Source organism: Hippoglossus hippoglossus, chromosome 15 (genome assembly GCF_009819705.1).
Source record: "Hippoglossus hippoglossus isolate fHipHip1 chromosome 15, fHipHip1.pri, whole genome shotgun sequence".
NCBI lineage: Eukaryota > Metazoa > Chordata > Actinopteri > Pleuronectiformes > Pleuronectidae > Hippoglossus > Hippoglossus hippoglossus.
This window is the reverse complement of record NC_047165.1, coordinates 10,961,799-10,978,119: the sequence shown is the minus strand read 5'-3', so window position 1 is coordinate 10,978,119 and position 16,321 is coordinate 10,961,799. Positions and strand designations below refer to the sequence as shown.

The 16,321-nt window shown below is 43.8% G+C and overlaps 1 protein-coding gene across 2 annotated transcripts in view; it reads left to right on the top strand.

Moving 5' to 3' along the window:
- Window positions 1-15,092, top strand: part of efemp1 (EGF containing fibulin extracellular matrix protein 1) — a 19,521-nt gene extending 4,429 nt beyond the window's left edge. For both annotated transcript variants that reach the window (XM_034609001.1, XM_034609000.1), the window contains exons 5-11: window positions 8,658-8,780; window positions 8,883-9,002; window positions 9,979-10,098; window positions 10,319-10,438; window positions 11,756-11,882; window positions 11,971-12,163; window positions 13,156-15,092. In XM_034609001.1, the coding sequence (XP_034464892.1) occupies window positions 8,658-8,780; window positions 8,883-9,002; window positions 9,979-10,098; window positions 10,319-10,438; window positions 11,756-11,882; window positions 11,971-12,163; window positions 13,156-13,317 (965 nt within the window). In that variant the 3' untranslated portion in view covers window positions 13,318-15,092. The remainder of the gene's footprint in view (window positions 1-8,657; window positions 8,781-8,882; window positions 9,003-9,978; window positions 10,099-10,318; window positions 10,439-11,755; window positions 11,883-11,970; window positions 12,164-13,155) is intronic.
- Window positions 15,093-16,321: the final 1,229 nt, after the last annotated feature.

Below are 16,321 nucleotides of genomic sequence, written 5' to 3'. Positions count from 1 at the left end.
CATGACCTCCCTACCCTCCAAACACACACACACACACACACACTCTCTGTGTTTAGCAGCGGGAGATGCCCACAAGTGGCTTGTTGTACTCTTGTGTACTCATATAAACTCTTATTTTCATCAGCGTTGAGATCACTTCCTCTCAGAAATGAAGGTTGTCCGTCAAGAGTGTCCGAATCGGTCGCAAAATCTGATGAAAAGTGGAAAGAGGTTGTTTTATTATCCGTTGATGTTGAGCACAGTTTGAGAGCACGCCCTCCTGTTTGAGAAATACAAACTAACTGTGCTTTCATTGGCCGCTCAGACGTATAATATCGGTCAAAGACAACGATAAATATCATGTTTTACACTTTGAGGGTTCCATTATTCTCCCCAGGAGCCTGGAGTTTACATACTTCAGCTTCTGCCTATTTATTTTTCATCTCTAAATTAGACGCTCATGCGCTGCACTATGGGACATGAAAGGACATGCCACTCCTGTTTACCTGTCTGGTTTCCTGAGGTCATGTAGGCCACATTACCACCTACATGCCTGACTAATTTCTGCTACGTCTGGATGCTCCTCACCTGCAGTGGCTGGAAATCTTTCCCAAGTATGTTCTATTAAGGCCGCTAAGCCCCCTGTGTCAGAGAACGTGTGTACTTTTCCGAACGAGGCCGAGCACACGCAATAGCATTTTTCCGTGCAGATGCAATGCACTTTGGGAGGAATATCTCTGGAATGTCGGCGGAGGTTGTTTTTTCCGTTTGCGCCCATCTTTTGTGATGGTAAGAATTACTCACCACCTTGACAGATAAGCATCGGATCGATCTGCGAGGAGCAGGAATGCGGAGGGAGAGGGAGAGGGAGAGCCCCGGTGGTTGCGCAGCACGGCGCCACCCGCGGGCTCCACCTTTCGAACTTTTACTGTTTTAAACTTTATAGCTCCACTCCTGTCTCACCCTGACATTTGCATTTGAAGAGACGCGCCTCAGAAGAACAGTCTTTGTGAAAAGAGTTTTTCAAGGAAATTCCTTCAGATGTTATCATGTTCGTGTTGGTTTCCCCTCGAACATCTCTCAAAGATAAGCCGAATCTTCAACGCAGAGGGGAACACACACAGGATCTCGAATGAAAACTTTCCGCAGTGATTTGGTTGCTCTGCAGGAGGAAGTGGGATCAAACAGAAAACGTCTGCTTGATGAAAACTGTTGAAATTGTTTAGGGTATCTGAAACCAAAAGACACCTGAGGCACACCTCTGTGCCGTCCGGACCCTTCTATTACCTGCTAAGCTCTTCTCCTCCACCTGCGCTCAGACTAATGATTTGCTCTGTCCTGCATCACTGCGTCCCTGTGATCACCTGATTGCACCTGTTGCACTGCAGCTCCAGTTTGTGTTTCATCTTTTAGCCCGTGAATTGTCGAGGCCTTCTGGGCAGTGGCACATTTGGATCAGGGGCAATAAAGGGGGCAACATTTACATACAGGGGCAAATTGATGTTTAAGCTCCATATTTATTGTTAGTATTGTTAGTAAGTGATTTATTTTACAAAATATAAACAGGGGCAGTTCAGGGGCCAATCAGAATTCAGTGCCCCCCTGGCCCCACCCCTGGATCCGTAACTGCTTGTCTGTCAGCTCAACACTTCGGTCTGGATTGAAATACGTCAAAGGTGGTTTGTAGTTAAGATCGAATAGTTGGATGGATGCAATTAACATTAGCATGTTAGCATGTTAGCAATAGCTAAATGCGAAGCCTCACTCAGCCGCTAGCCTGACCAAAACCTCTTAATCATTTTTATTTTATGGTTTATTCATTTGTTATGTTGATCTGTTCAATACCTTTGATGGTTCATATTAAAATGTTTATATTTAAATGTTCGATAGAATTCCCTAAATAGTGTCATTACACACTCTCACACTCTCTGGTGGACACACTTGTCCACCAGAGAGCAGTGACAACTATTTTTCAACTTTATGACAGATTCGAGGGTTCTTTATTGAACATTTCCACAACTTTTTTGTGTTTTTGTTGAAAAGTTAAAAAAAAAGAGAAAGATAAGACGATACATCTTTACAATTGCCAGAATTACTGAAATCAATATCTGCCTCTGACATCCGGTACAGGTCATGTTTTAAAGTTACTGTTGAATCAACATTACTGAGATTTCTGGCTTTGAAAACTGTGGGTGTCGCAACTCCTCAGCTGCTGATAAACAAAGAATCTTCCATTCTTCAATGGACGTTTAATGACTGTGGCAAAATTGATTTCAAAAGTCACGATAAAACAACTGCAAAAACCTCCTGGAACAAAAGCAGCACATGACATGAGGAATCTTAAAATACATTTCAGAGAATGGCTTCTAGCTCTGCTGTATTTCAACGTACATCATCTGTTTCCTGACGTTGCCAGAAAGCGCCAGAGTGTTTTTCAGTCCATCCTGCGGGCAGCCTCTCGTTTGGCATGTGCAGTGTTGCTGTACAGTATTCTGTTATTGCGTGTGGTTTTTGCTGCTGGCTCCTTTCTGCCATCACATCAACGATGGCAGCGAGAAGCGTGCGTTGGGGGAAGCAGCTTTGTCGTGCCTCCTCTCTGTAAGTGCTTAATGTTGTTGTTATTATTCTCCCAGAGGTCGGTGCCCGTCCAACAGCCAGCTGCTTCCTCCTCTGATGTGCTCACACGTGTTGCTCTTTCCGTTTACCTCATGATGGAAAGGGACACGGGGCTGTTATAAATCAGCGCCACGCACAGCTAGGTGACACTCCCATGTGATCGCAAAATTTGTTTCTCATGTTATCGCAGTGATTTGTTTCGACCAGCCGGCGTCCGTGTTTACAGGTTTCATTCCTTCCATGCCACAGATTTTCTGTGAAGGCTGTAAATGGCTACCACCCGACCATCGGTGTGTCGGGTGGGCAGGGGTGATTGATCTTCTGCATATCGAATAGCTGCAGAGACGTTTTCAGTGTAACAGGAAGGATTATTATCAGTCAGGAATGTAGCTGGCACACTGGACGGATTTTCAAGAACGTCAAGACTCTGCCCGACCTTTAGAAGTGTGTGGAACAAACTCACAAATCAGTTAATAAATGTCAACATGACTAAAAACTCCTGTTCCTCCTGAACAATGAGAGCGATGAGAGGGGGAATCATGGGAGTGGTGTGAAGAGCCGGAGCATGGAAATATTTCTTGTCCTAATAGGGATTAATATACACAGAAAATAAAGTTTAAGTGTCTTGAATTTTTTCTTTTTTCCTTTTTTGATTTCTTGTGTTTGGACTTGCACTGAAAGGGAAACACTACCACTCCCATTTGTCCTGAGGTTCGTGTTCAAGCCAGTGATAGCTGCAGTTCCCGCACAAGCTAAACAACATGTGGTGCTGTGTTCACCAGGAGGGGGGGCATCAAGGTGTTTGAGGTCAAGCAAAACCAAGCGCTCAGGGGCTGGGCTATGACATGTTGATAAATTTGAGGCTGTGAAATTTTATGGGCTATTACCATTGCGCATCTTGCACCCTGCTTTCCCAAAAATTGAATTATCCAATAATCAGAGGGAAACGGAGATGCTGTCCAACAGCAGGACGGCTCCAACTGTTCTCTGGATCGGCTCCTGCTTTCCATCGCAGCGGTTCAGTGAAAACAAGACTAAATGCTCTCAAGTGATAATTAGAACAAGCCCTATCATGTCAGTATAAATCTGCAGCAAGTAACACATTGTTCTGAATTCAGGCCAGACAATGGACAAACATGTTTTTTTCCGTGCACATGCATCAAACGTGACTCTCTTCATTTTACATCTTTCCATTCTTAAAAAGCATGAGCTCTGCAAAAAGGCCACTTAATGTTGGAGAACCTCAAACAGGAACTCCTATGCGCACATACCCGCTCATCCGTGCACACACACTCGCATTCTTTGAGCTGCCGCCATCCCCGTCACTCCCCCAGCTCCCGCAAGGCATTTAGAATTAATCTCCCTGAAAAGCAAGGAGTTTTTTAACTCTGACATCACACATGCACACGCGGCTGTAAATCTAACTTCAAATCTTAAAAAGCCCTTTTTTGTTTAAAAAAAAAAAAGGCCTCCTCCACCCTTTCTCCTCATTCTTCTCCTTGCACTCATCTTCCACTCTTCTGCCGGACTGCCTTATCTTTCCCTGTGATGTTGCGGCAGGCTCGCTTCTGCAAGAAACTTGTGTTAAATGAAAAAAGTTAAATAAAATCTGACCTCGGAGAACAGAGTCACTTCTCTCCACATGCAACACATCATCACATTTGATGACTTTGTTGCAGTAAAATCTGTTTTCCTGTGTAAACTATATAGACTGTGCTGCATGTGGTAAGCTTTGGAGATTTTATGGGACCTAAAAGCCAGCTAGAGCCACACACACACACACACAATACACACACACTCTTGCACACACGCACACTCACACACTTCTGTGTAACTTTGTATTGGCAGCTTCTTAAAGGTTTAGTGACAAAGTAGCAGTTACCACAACATATTCCCGTGAATGAACCTTTGGATTGCGTTCAGCACATATGCTTTTATTTAGAGCTCTCGTTCTTGAAGGGAGCGAGGATATAACTCGTGCACCTCTGTTCACACAACTTCTTGGGAAGCTACGCTGCATCGACACAATTCAACAGTCATGTGCTGTTAATTCTTTCTCTAGTGGTTCCTACACCTTATGTAAGGAAGTGTTGAAACATGACCCAGCTGCAGATGTCTGCCCTGCACCAGCAACACCTTTTATAATGATGCACAAACTGAATCACCTCTCCTAGGTAACCATCACCACTCGGCCCAACAGTGGCATAATATGTTTTCGGTAATTCAAGATCATTCAAAGTCCATCCGATTTAATTCTTCTTGGCAACAATCTGCAACAAAAAAACAGCTAATCCTGCTATGAGGAGCTGATTTGTAGCACATGTCTTGAACCCATATGTGGACCACCTTTAGCTAGGTTTTTATCCTGAGTCCACTGCAATCACTCAAACACTGAGCTAACGTTAATCCTGTTCTGGAAAATACAAGTTTAAAACATAGACTGTACCCAAAGATGGTGAACGAGTCATCACTTCCTCCCACTGTCCAGAAATTAAGCCGAAAACATTCCAGATACGAACGCAGCCATCTTGCACATTTGGAGCCACAGTAGCGATCGGTTGATGGAGCCGCGTTAGCGAGGTCTCGCAGCTGTCAGTCATGGCGTTTCACCTGTTTTTATAGCATCAAATAACTAATAAATCCAAACTTACTGGAAAAATGAACAATGGAACAAACATCAGTGTCATAAGAAAAACCTATAATGACAGACACCATCTTTAAGAAAAGTGTATTTAACGTGTATTTCGACTTTTCAGTTTGGTCCATGTCCTTTCCACTAACATGGAGGAGCCTGGATTTATGACCCTATACTGCAGCGCGCCACCAGGAGGCGATTGACACTCTTTGGCTTTCATGAGCTGTCCTATTTTCAATCTTTTTGTACATTCCATGGTTTAAACCAAGATATTTTCTTCATCAGAATAATAACCATTAGGATCCAGACATTTTATTGCCATAAATTCATCCACCATTTTGTTGCACGACCAATTCCCTGCAAACGGGGCATTCCCAACAGCTTGTGTATATTCGTAATTAGCAAATGTTAACTAACATGCTAACACACTAAATATCGTACATATTGGCCAAATTTAGTTTTTTCTCTCACTAAAACCACTGGTATCATAGTTTTGTTGTGTGTTTCTTGGCACAGTGACAGCATCAACAGACAGGACTCTATTTTATCGGGAGTCTCAGACTAGTGTTGTCAGAATCTACAGCCGGAAGGCAAGGCATTTCCAGTCTCTATGAATCACCAAATACCTGCAGGAAGTGGGTGTGGCTGTGATTCACAGAGGCTTGATATCAGCTTTTGACTGGTGCTGTCTCCCATCTAACCTTTTCTTGCTTTCAGTCAAATGGACTACGTTATTGGTTCTGTATAAATCTATTGTCCACATTTAGACCAGGTAGGTAGAGGCTGGATCTGGACGCTGCAGGTCGACCACCAACAGCGACAGGAGCCCTCCTAATGCACCAGGGCTTTTTTTAACAGCCATGTCATGAAGCTTTTGCAAGTGTCATAGTATCCCACAATGTGATACTGCTGCAATCCAAGCGTTTGGTTTCTCCCTGACACTTGGTGCTGGTTGCAGCACTTTCCCACATGCCTCTCAGGCCACATCAGAGCACAGATTCTTCCAGAACAACACTGCTTTTATCTTTGTCCTTTTACAAAGAGGGTCATTCTGCAACAGGCCTTGACTGGGCATTCCTCCCTCTGTGTAATTCACACCTGTTGTCTCTCAGGTGCACCTTCAGATAAGCCCTGGTTTTGTCCCTGATGTACTGAGCTCGTCTTATCACCGTGCTCATGTAGAGCTGAACACAGTGAAGCCGTCTTCCCTTTCCTTCCTGTAAGGTTTGATGACTACTCGCCCTCTGTCCACCTTTTGTTTCACGAGCTCTTCCACAGCAAATCAAGCCAATTTTTCACCGGCACCAGTCCCACTGGATTGTGGAGGCAGTGCGTCAGGCAACATATCTATGTTAAAGCAAGGTGGATTTTCCTCATCTGATTCTATTGGTTTAATTTATCAATCCAAGGGAGTTTTGTGACCAGAGGCTTTATGTTTTAGGGTTGTTCCTCCCATCTTTGTGAACACATTATCTTAAGAACGCCTTAAGGGAATTTCTTCAAACATTCACTTTGATTCAAGAAAGACTTGAAGGTCAAAAGTCGAAGATTAAAGTCACTGTGAACTCACAAATCACATTTTAATCTTGTGAACACAATATCTCATGAAGACCTTTAGAAATTGATGATGAAAGTTCAAGGTCACTTTGACTTTACAAATCATAGTTTGGGTTTTGTGAACACAACATCTCAGGAATACAGTTAGGAAATTAGTTTAAATTAGGTACAAACGTTTACTTGGACTCAAGGATGAGGTGATTCGATTGTTGTGCTCAACGGTCAAAGGTCATGGTTGCTGTGGCCTCACAAAGCCCTTTTTTTGCCTTGTGAACACGTTATCTTAAGAATGTATTTCGAGAATCCTTGCAAATTTGGTTCAAATTTTCTCTTTGATTCAGGGATAAACTGATTAGATTTTGGGCGTCAAAGGTTTTTGCTTTTTGAATAACACATGATATCTCAAGTCTGCCTTTAGGGAATTTCTTTTTGACCAGTTGTCACTTCTACTCAAAGATTGATTGATTAGATTTCCGTGGACAAAGTTAAAGGTCAAGTCATATGAGATGTGTGAGTCATACAAGTGCAGGGCAGTACTTGTAGCTCTCAGGTGAATTGCAAATAAATACTGCAGGAGGGAGAATACCAACATGTCCATCAAGGCAGCACTGCCAGCAAGGCAGGATAGAGTGCAGCTTTTTGGTTTTCCAGTCTTTAGTTTACCACTCAGGTTCTTCAGATTATTTTTAGACGTGTGCATGTGTCAAATCACAATGCAGAAAAACTCCCCCCTCCTTTCCTGTGTGAGTTTGTGTGCGTGTGGTATTGAGGATAACTGTCATGCTCTTAAACTGATGCCCACTGGCTGTCTGCATATGATGTGTTGAGTCAGACCACCCAAGAGGACGGCTGACGGGCCCACAGGGATGAGCATATACAGTATGGGCGTATTTGTAGTGTGAGTGTGTGCGTGTGTGTGTGTGGAGGGGGGGTGGGGGGGGGAGATGGAGGTTCAGAAGAAAGCGGGTGAGGGGGTTATAGTGAGAAAGGTCTTTTTGTAAGAGGCTGTGGCTCTAAAACAAACCAAAATTGTCGTAGGATCAAGATGATAGGAGAATATTTTCCACTCATGTGGTGTCATGTATTTTAGTCCAAGATGGAAAAATTCAAACTTTGCCTAAAAACTTATCTAATAACAAAAGTACCGTTTTATCTCAAGCAATCTGGTCTTAACTATAAAATCTGAGTGTGCAACTTTTGAGCTTGCACTTCTGAAATCATGTTTATCAAAAGGTCTGTGATAAATGTGCAGAGCTGTTTACAGTAAAGACATTTTACAATGTTTTCAAATGATTTGGGAGATGTTGCATCTTTGTGGCAGGAGCTTGTGCTTTTAATCTTCTTATTCTAACATCAAAATACTCCTTATCGTGGTATATAAGTAATTAATGATGGGGCGAGAGACTGAATGTAAATACATTTGCATCTATGTGCTTTTGGCCTGATGGATGTCTGTTGAGAGAGAGAGGTGTTATGGTAGAAAGCACATGACTTATCAGTTGAGCTGTTTCTCCCTCTTTTCATACACACACACACACACACACAAACTCCCACCTTCAAAAAGCTGTCCTGTTAGTAGAAGATGTAATCTGTGCTCCCCCCCCCCCATCCCCTTTCACCCGGAGCTGCTAAATAAAAGCCCTCTTTATTTGATGGCCTCCACTCCTGTGAATGTGTGTTTATGCCCACGTGTGTGATGTGATGGTGTCGGTGATCACAGATTTCTCTGTCTGCAGAAAGTCCTTCACACATCACAGATCACAGGACGCGTACAGTCCAGACACGTTGCTTTGCTTTGTCTACCATTTGTTCCTGCATGAAGTCCGTGTGGCTCCCTCTTAACATGGCAGTTTTTGTGTGTTTATTGCAGACCTAGATGAGTGTGCGACAGGTAGACACACTTGTGGCTCCGAACAGACGTGCTACAACACCAGAGGCTCCTACACCTGCCAGTGTGCTCAAGGCTTGCAGAGGAACGGAGACCACTGCGTCGGTGAGGTCTTTAAACACTTGCTTTTTTTTTTGCAATGCATCCCACTGCTCATATCCTCATTATCTCCCCTGTGCATTGTGTGTGCCGTGTTTTTTCCGGCAGACAAAGACGAGTGTGCCCTGAACCACTACTGCATACACAGATGTGTTAACACCCAGGGCTCGTACTACTGCGAGTGCAACGAGGGTCACAAGTTCGCCAGCAACAACCACAGCTGTGTCGGTAAGTCACTGCAAAGCCATGTGTGCTTGTGTGTGTATGTGTGTGTGCGTGCGTGCGTGTGCGTGTGTGCGTGTGTGTGCACGACATCGAATTATAAAAACAGTTGGATTCAGTGCTTTGTTATTCACAGGCAGCCTGTCAGACATTTTGTGTCGGAGCAGTTATCCACCCTAATCTGCACAATTACCAGGCTGACTTTTAATAGACTCAGGTACCTGCTGCTACTTGCACGCTCAATACAAACGGCAAGAGTGTATGATAATAATAATCATAATTACATATATTTATATCTAACTTCGGGAGAACTTTCGGTAGACTGCTCTAATGGAAATGCAAGTGGAGCAAAACCACACACATTGGGCCAACAGAGAATTAATGGTAATACATGATCAAACATAAAGGCAAACAAATGAGCATTAACATGGCTAATTGATAAAAATGCATGAATAGAAGTGAGATATTAAATCATCTCGTGTCATACACAGCGGAGGATGTCAGTCCAGTGTTTTTCTCATGCCCCTGGTTTTCTCGGGATGCGGATATTTTGAGATTTGAACAAAACAAGCGGTGCACGGGCTGTTGATGCCTGGAGCCTCGGAGCTATCCTGAAATTGACCGTGCAACCTGAAGCACACAGCAAATCTCCCGCCGAAGTTAGAGGAAGTTATTGAAAATGTCGTGCTGTGATGAAGAGCTGTTCTCTCTGAAAAGTATTCAGAAAATCCATCAAAAGCCATGACTGGTTCTTAGCTATGTGTAGAGTACAGGGTGTGTGTGTGTGTGTGTGTGTGTGTGTGTGTGTGTGTGTGTGTGTGTGTGTGTGTGTGTGTGTGTGTGTGTGTGTGTGTGTGTGTGTGTGTGTGTGTGTGTGTGTGTGTGTGTGTGTGTGTGTGTGTGTGTGTGTGTGTGTGTGTGTGTGTAACAAGTTAGTTTTGACCCTCACAACATCCCTATAGAAAATGTGCTTTTGTTCCAGATGTGAATGAGTGTGACGTGCAGAGTCCCTGTCAGCACCACTGCTACAACCTGATTGGCTCTTTCCTCTGCCAGTGTGACCAGGGCTACGAGCTGGCACAGGACATGGTCTCCTGCCAAGGTGGATGTGCACGCACACACACACACACACACACACATGCACGCGCACAAAAATATGTATTTGAAAGCAGCACATCACATTCCCAATTGCTAACGTGCACTACCTCAACCCCTTTCTGTTTCTGTTTGTGTGTGTGTGTGTGTGTGTGTGTGTGTGTGTGTGTGTGTGTGTGTGTGTGTGTGTGTGTGTGTGTGTGTGTCGTTGCATATTTCCTGTACAGATATTGATGAGTGCAGCTTCTCCAGCTACATGTGTCAGTACCAGTGTATCAACAGCCCAGGAAGTTACTCCTGCGAGTGTCCAGAGGGATATCAGCTCCAGGGAAACAGGTTGTGTCAAGGTACTGCACTCCTCCTTTTTTTTTTCCTCTCCCCTTTTTCCCTCTATCAATCTTTTTTAATCCCCTCTCCGTTTATTTATTTATCTATCTTACCCTCCTCGCTGTTTTCACACACAACAAAGTTCCCAAAGCGAGATCTCCCCCCCCCCCTCTTTCTACCTCCCTCCCGGCTCTTCCTGAACACTTTGAAGATAATTGTAAAGGGAAACTCGATCGTCGTTGCTATCGTCCACTATTCTACCTCAGTTCAGCAGGACTGAAGCTCACTCTCTCTCAACCCGTACTGTCATGGAAAGAATGCGGAGGTTAGGCAACACAAACACAGCAACTTTGTGTTGCCCCGCTGAGCCACCTCTGTGAATTTATATGCATGATGTTGGTTTCTTGAAGTGGATTTATTTGAAGCGCCGGCGTTCGCTCAAAGGGCGAGCTGTTATTTTTTCCTCTCCCCCCTCGGTCAGGTGCAGGGCTTTATAGGGGCAGCCATGAATTCGCCCTGTTGTGTCAGGGGGAACCTTTCAGTGATGAATCCAGGTTGCTGTGCCAGAAATAGCCCTGCGGTCTGGGGCACGTTTGATCAGAGTATTTTCATGGTGCTGCAGGGAAAGAGCTGCAGTCAGGCCTGTGTGGGGTTGCATCCACACTGGGGCTTCCCTCTCGCATTTCCTCGCCTCTTCACAGCTGCTGGAAATGCAGCAACAACACCATCCCCAAATTGTCCTGAAAAGCCGTTTTCAAACATGAACTCTGGAGAATGTCCGGACATTTGGGTCTTGAATTTCTGGAGGTTGCCTTTCACACACAAACAACGCAGCAGGAGATTCTCTGCTCAGAAGTGTTGAAAACACCGAAATCTCACGGGGGGTATTGATCACATGTTTACATTTACACCCGTATCACCAAAAGCTCTCTTGACAACTTTGTTGGTGTTTGGCACCGCTTTTTAATCCTATGGCATTTGCTTTCTTTTTGTTTTGTTCATTTATGCGTCTGTCCTGTGTATGAAACCTCATCAACACCCCCACCTGCTTGTGGTGAATCCTCTGGATGATCGCCTGCTGTTTTCTCACATTCTGACATTATCTAGACTTTTCACTAGGGGGTTGGTTGGAGATTGTGGAGAAAGTCTGAAGCCTCTCACTCGGACACTTGTTTCTCACATACAGCCCCTCCGGAGAGTGCAGGTTTCAAAGCAGCTAAAGTGTGCAGAGTTTGTTTGGCCTATGTTTTTGAAGTGAAGGACAGTAGCATCGTCCTTCAGCTATTTCTGACTGGTCAATATTTTTTTCTTCCCTGTCTCTCTTTGCCAATCACCAGACACAAATGAATGTGAGACGGGGACCCATAACTGCCAAGATGATGAAATGTGCTGGAACTATTACGGAGGCTTCCGCTGCTATCCCAGAAACCCCTGTGAGGCGCCATATGCCAAAACCTCTGAGAAGTCAGTAAACATCATCGACTTCTTTTGTTTCACCATCATCGGTGCTGCCAGTTTCACAGAGATCTTCGTAATTGTTGTGTGTTTGCAGCCGCTGTATCTGCCGTTCTCAGGCTGAGTGCCAGGGTCTCCCACCGTCAATTGTCTACAAGTACATGAGCATCCAGGCAGACCGGACCGTGCCAGCAGACGTGTTCCAGATTCAGGCCACCAACATCTACTCCAACACACACAACACCTTCAGGATCAAGGCTGGGAACGAGGCAGGGGAATTCTTCCTGCGGGTAAGAGCTTAATGGGAATCTCTTTCTTGTTTTGGTCTGGCATGTAAATCTGGTGGAGGGTGTATCAGGCGATAATCAGCTACTTAAATGCTAAACTGCTGGTTATTGTGATTTTCTTGAATTTTCAATCTAAATCCATTAAATTACTCACATTTTCACAGCTGTCATTATCATCCTGACTCCACCTTGTACAATTACCCAACCTGCTACTTTATCAACATATGGCACTTGTAACGCAGTAGTTAGAGTTATGCTGTGTCCCCCCCATTTCCAAGATATTGTTTGGCACTTCAAGCAAGCAAGACTTAAGAGTCAACACCCATGCAAGCGCTTCCGTTAGGCTGCACATACACAGTGAACCAAAGGCTAGTTTTAGCATAATTCCCAGTGACAATGCTAACATGTTGGTGCCCTGTAGGTATAACGTTTACCATGTTCAGCATAGACTGTATTTAAAGGTGGAAGACATGACTGCTCCCAAAAGTAAAGCCAAAGCATCTCACCTGGTGGTTGGCTGCAGTATAGGTCATAACCCCTACCCCCTCCATGTTGGTAGATGGGACATGGACTGAACTAACAAGTCAAAGTAGCCTACACATCAAATCATTGTTTTTCAATGATGGTTCCTGTCATTTTAGGTAGTTATAACCACACTGATGTAGGTTCAAGTTTCAATCAGTTATTTGATGCTATAACACGGAGTGAAACGTCATGATTGACAACATGACTGGGTCTCATGATTGGGTGAGCGTGTGTGTTGGTGGGACCTTGCTACATAACTGCAAGCCCAAAAAGTAAACCTGTTGGTGGTGCTTCGTAAAAAGTCAGGGGATGACCAACATTGTTAGGATTTATCCTCTGGGGATCATGAATGTCTGAATGTAGACTGCAAAACCAACAGAAATTGATTTAATATAATATGCCATATCCCACCAATGTTAAAATAGTATAAAAATCTGTATTCACATGCTAACTGATAGCGTTTTTTGCAGCGTTCCAGCAATGTGAGCGCCATGCTGGTGCTAACCAAGCCTCTGACAGGCCCCAGGGAGTACGTCATAGACCTGGAGATGATCACTCACCATCTGACCATGAACTACCGCTCCAGCTCACTGCTGCGGCTCACCATCATAGTCGGGCCATACGCTTTCTGAGCACCACCGCAATTCCCAACAGCCCACACAAGTCCGGTTCAGGAAACATAGCAGTGTAGCACAGCAGATGCCTGTTTTAGCATAAAATACTGTATATTTTCATAAAATACATGCATACAACATATAACATAGGCAGTTTTAAGACTCTTACAGCAGCACGTCAGTTCAGAATGGCTCAAGACAGACCAGTCCATGTTGTGATGTGACCACTGGGCATCTCTTTCTCTCAAGGTGCTTGGAGGCATATATGAAAAGTTTTAGTGTCTTGAAGAATTGGGCTCTGTAATCTTTAAAGTTTAAATGTTTTGTACTTTAAGTGCCTGAAAGTGACATAAGAAAGATGCTGTATGCATCAGTTTGCTTCTTCCATACTGAAAGTAATTGGGATCAGAGCAGTGGCACGCCGAAAAAGACGCCTAGTGGACACACACACTAACGTGGATGGATTTTTGATGCAGCTGCACCCACATTTATCACTTTGTTACGACCAGAAGTGCTTACAATAACCTGTTTGTATATCAGTGAAGCACTCTGTCTTAAGCAAGACAGACCAAAAAATCATATTTTCTTTATTAATATACATGACAAATATCCAGTATGAGCTTCTTTTGATACAGAAGTAATTTTTTTAAATCACGTGCTTTTGTTGATAAATGTCGTAGGGGTTAGTGCTGCTGCGCCACGCTATTCATGCAAGTGTCTGTACAGTTTTACTCATGAGTAATAACTTCCAGAGGAGTCCAGAACAGTTCAGAAGTGTAAAGGGAGGGAATTTGCCTGTGAGTTGAGAGACTGCTTAACTTTGTACGACAACAGGCTTCGTGCTCGTGGACTTTACTGACAGGAGTTAAGTTGTGTACATACCTAGGTAACAAATCTATGTGTGTGTGTCCGTGTGTGTGCAAGTGTTTGTGTGTGTGGATGGGTGAGAGTGAGTGTGTGTGCCTGGCTTTGTTTTTGCATGCAAGCAAGTGAAAGTGTGAAACACCGAGGGGGAGAAAAGGAAAGAGTAAGAAGGGGCTTGTTCTCTGCCGCAAGTTGATGTGGTTGAGCTGTTTATGTGTTTCTTTGATGCCATCCTATAACAGCCCTCGGTCACAGAGGCAATAACCAAGATTTCTGAACCCGAGAGCACTCCACAGGAAATGAGGCTTTCGTAACACGCCTTGGCCAATTGACCCCTCATTGGTGCCACTGCGGATCCCCCAGAGGAACAGCTGGGCTTTCTAATGTCGGCCCCAGTCCAGAAGTCGCACTGGCACCAGGCTGGCGTGCGTGATAAAGATAATTACAGTGCTTCGCCATGTACCTATAGTTCATGTGTGAAACAGGGGATTATTATTAAAGTGTTAATACAATGCCACCACACTTTTTGAAGAGGAGTACTCTTTCACTACCTGCTTCGCTTTTCGTGACTCCGCGTATCTGTTCTGGCTTATTGCTGAAACACTGTACACTTTAGACACATTGCACTGAAAACCACATCGAAAATCGACATTGTTGTCAGCAGCGCTCTGCAAGTGTAGAAACTCATCCATCTTTGCCTGGAAGTCTTTTATGTGGTTTCTGCAGTGATCATGCAATAGTGCCTTAGAGGTATAAACACAAAAATGTAACACTAATCAGTCATGCTGTCAAGACTGTTAATCATTGAAATGCCTTAATGTTTTTTTTCTCTTGTATTTAAAATATATTTTGTCATATGTACCTTATATTGATTGTACTCTGAAGAGCAAAAATTATATTGTTGAATAAAACATGATGGATAAATGGGATGAAGTGTTTTCGAGTGTTTGTTTTTTTATAACTAAAAGAGCAGAAAACAGATTTTAAGAAACTAGTACAGTGCCCGTTCTAAACTTAGTAACGCCCAGGAGCTACTTCAGAATTATTTCTTGTCATTAGTGAGTCGTCCTCAAACAATTCTACAAAATACTGTCTCTTTTTTAATGTTTGTGTCCTGGACGTTGTGTGAAGAGCTTTTTATATACAGTCTGGTGCAGAGTGAGAGTTTGTGTTCATCCTACCTGGTTTATCTACAGTGAAAAATGTATAGTCAATGTTTTCCATAAAATGAAACTGAATTAGTAAGTCATTTTTTCATAAATTGCATGTTGGCTATTTCAGAGGGCGGTTGAGCAACCGACACAATCCTCAGACCCAAGGTCAAAACCTTTCAAAATAAAAGCTCTGTAGTTCAGCTCGATATAAAGCATTACGCCGACCAAACAAATCTGCTTTTATCTTAAAGACAAATTGCTAAGGAGGAGGTGATTCTATGAATGTTATTGCCACGATAAGGATCAGCAACTGCGCACCCGTGACCCCTGTGTTAATCCAATAGGGTGAAATAAAAATGATGTGTCCCACCAGTTGCCAACAAATAGTTTTGAAGAAGACATGTTGAAAGCCGAAAATATGAACGGTTCTCGAGTGCCACATACAGACAGACGTCTGTGGACTTAGTAGGTAGATGCTGTTTCTCCACTGTGCCTGTAGCAAAGGGAACGAGATCTGACTTCATCTACAACGCAATGGAAAATGCAGTGGTTGTGTGAAATGCTCCGCTGCTCCTCTCGGCTTTTGGGAGAACGTGAGGATGATTTAATCTGAATATAACAATGATAAATTCTGTGAACATGATGCTGCAGCCATCATTCTGTATCTATCTTGTTTAAAGGAATCCAGAGGGGGATATAGTAATATAGTGTGTTGAGGCTGTGTGCGCTGAGGGACAAATGTGCATGCAGCCTGCACACAGACACACACACACGCACACAACATATTAAGAAGTGAAATTGGTTGGGAGTGGTTTTATGGTAAGTTGTTACTCAATCATACTTCTGTCGAGGGCTTAAGTCAGAGCAGTGCTGGGATGTGTAAGATGATACATGATGTGTCATTGTTCCCCTGGCCCCATCTTCAGCTCCCTGCTCACTGGAGTCATGTTTTTTGCTGCATGTGCCTGATTCAACCCCCAGGGAGAGAGAAAAACATTGCTCAT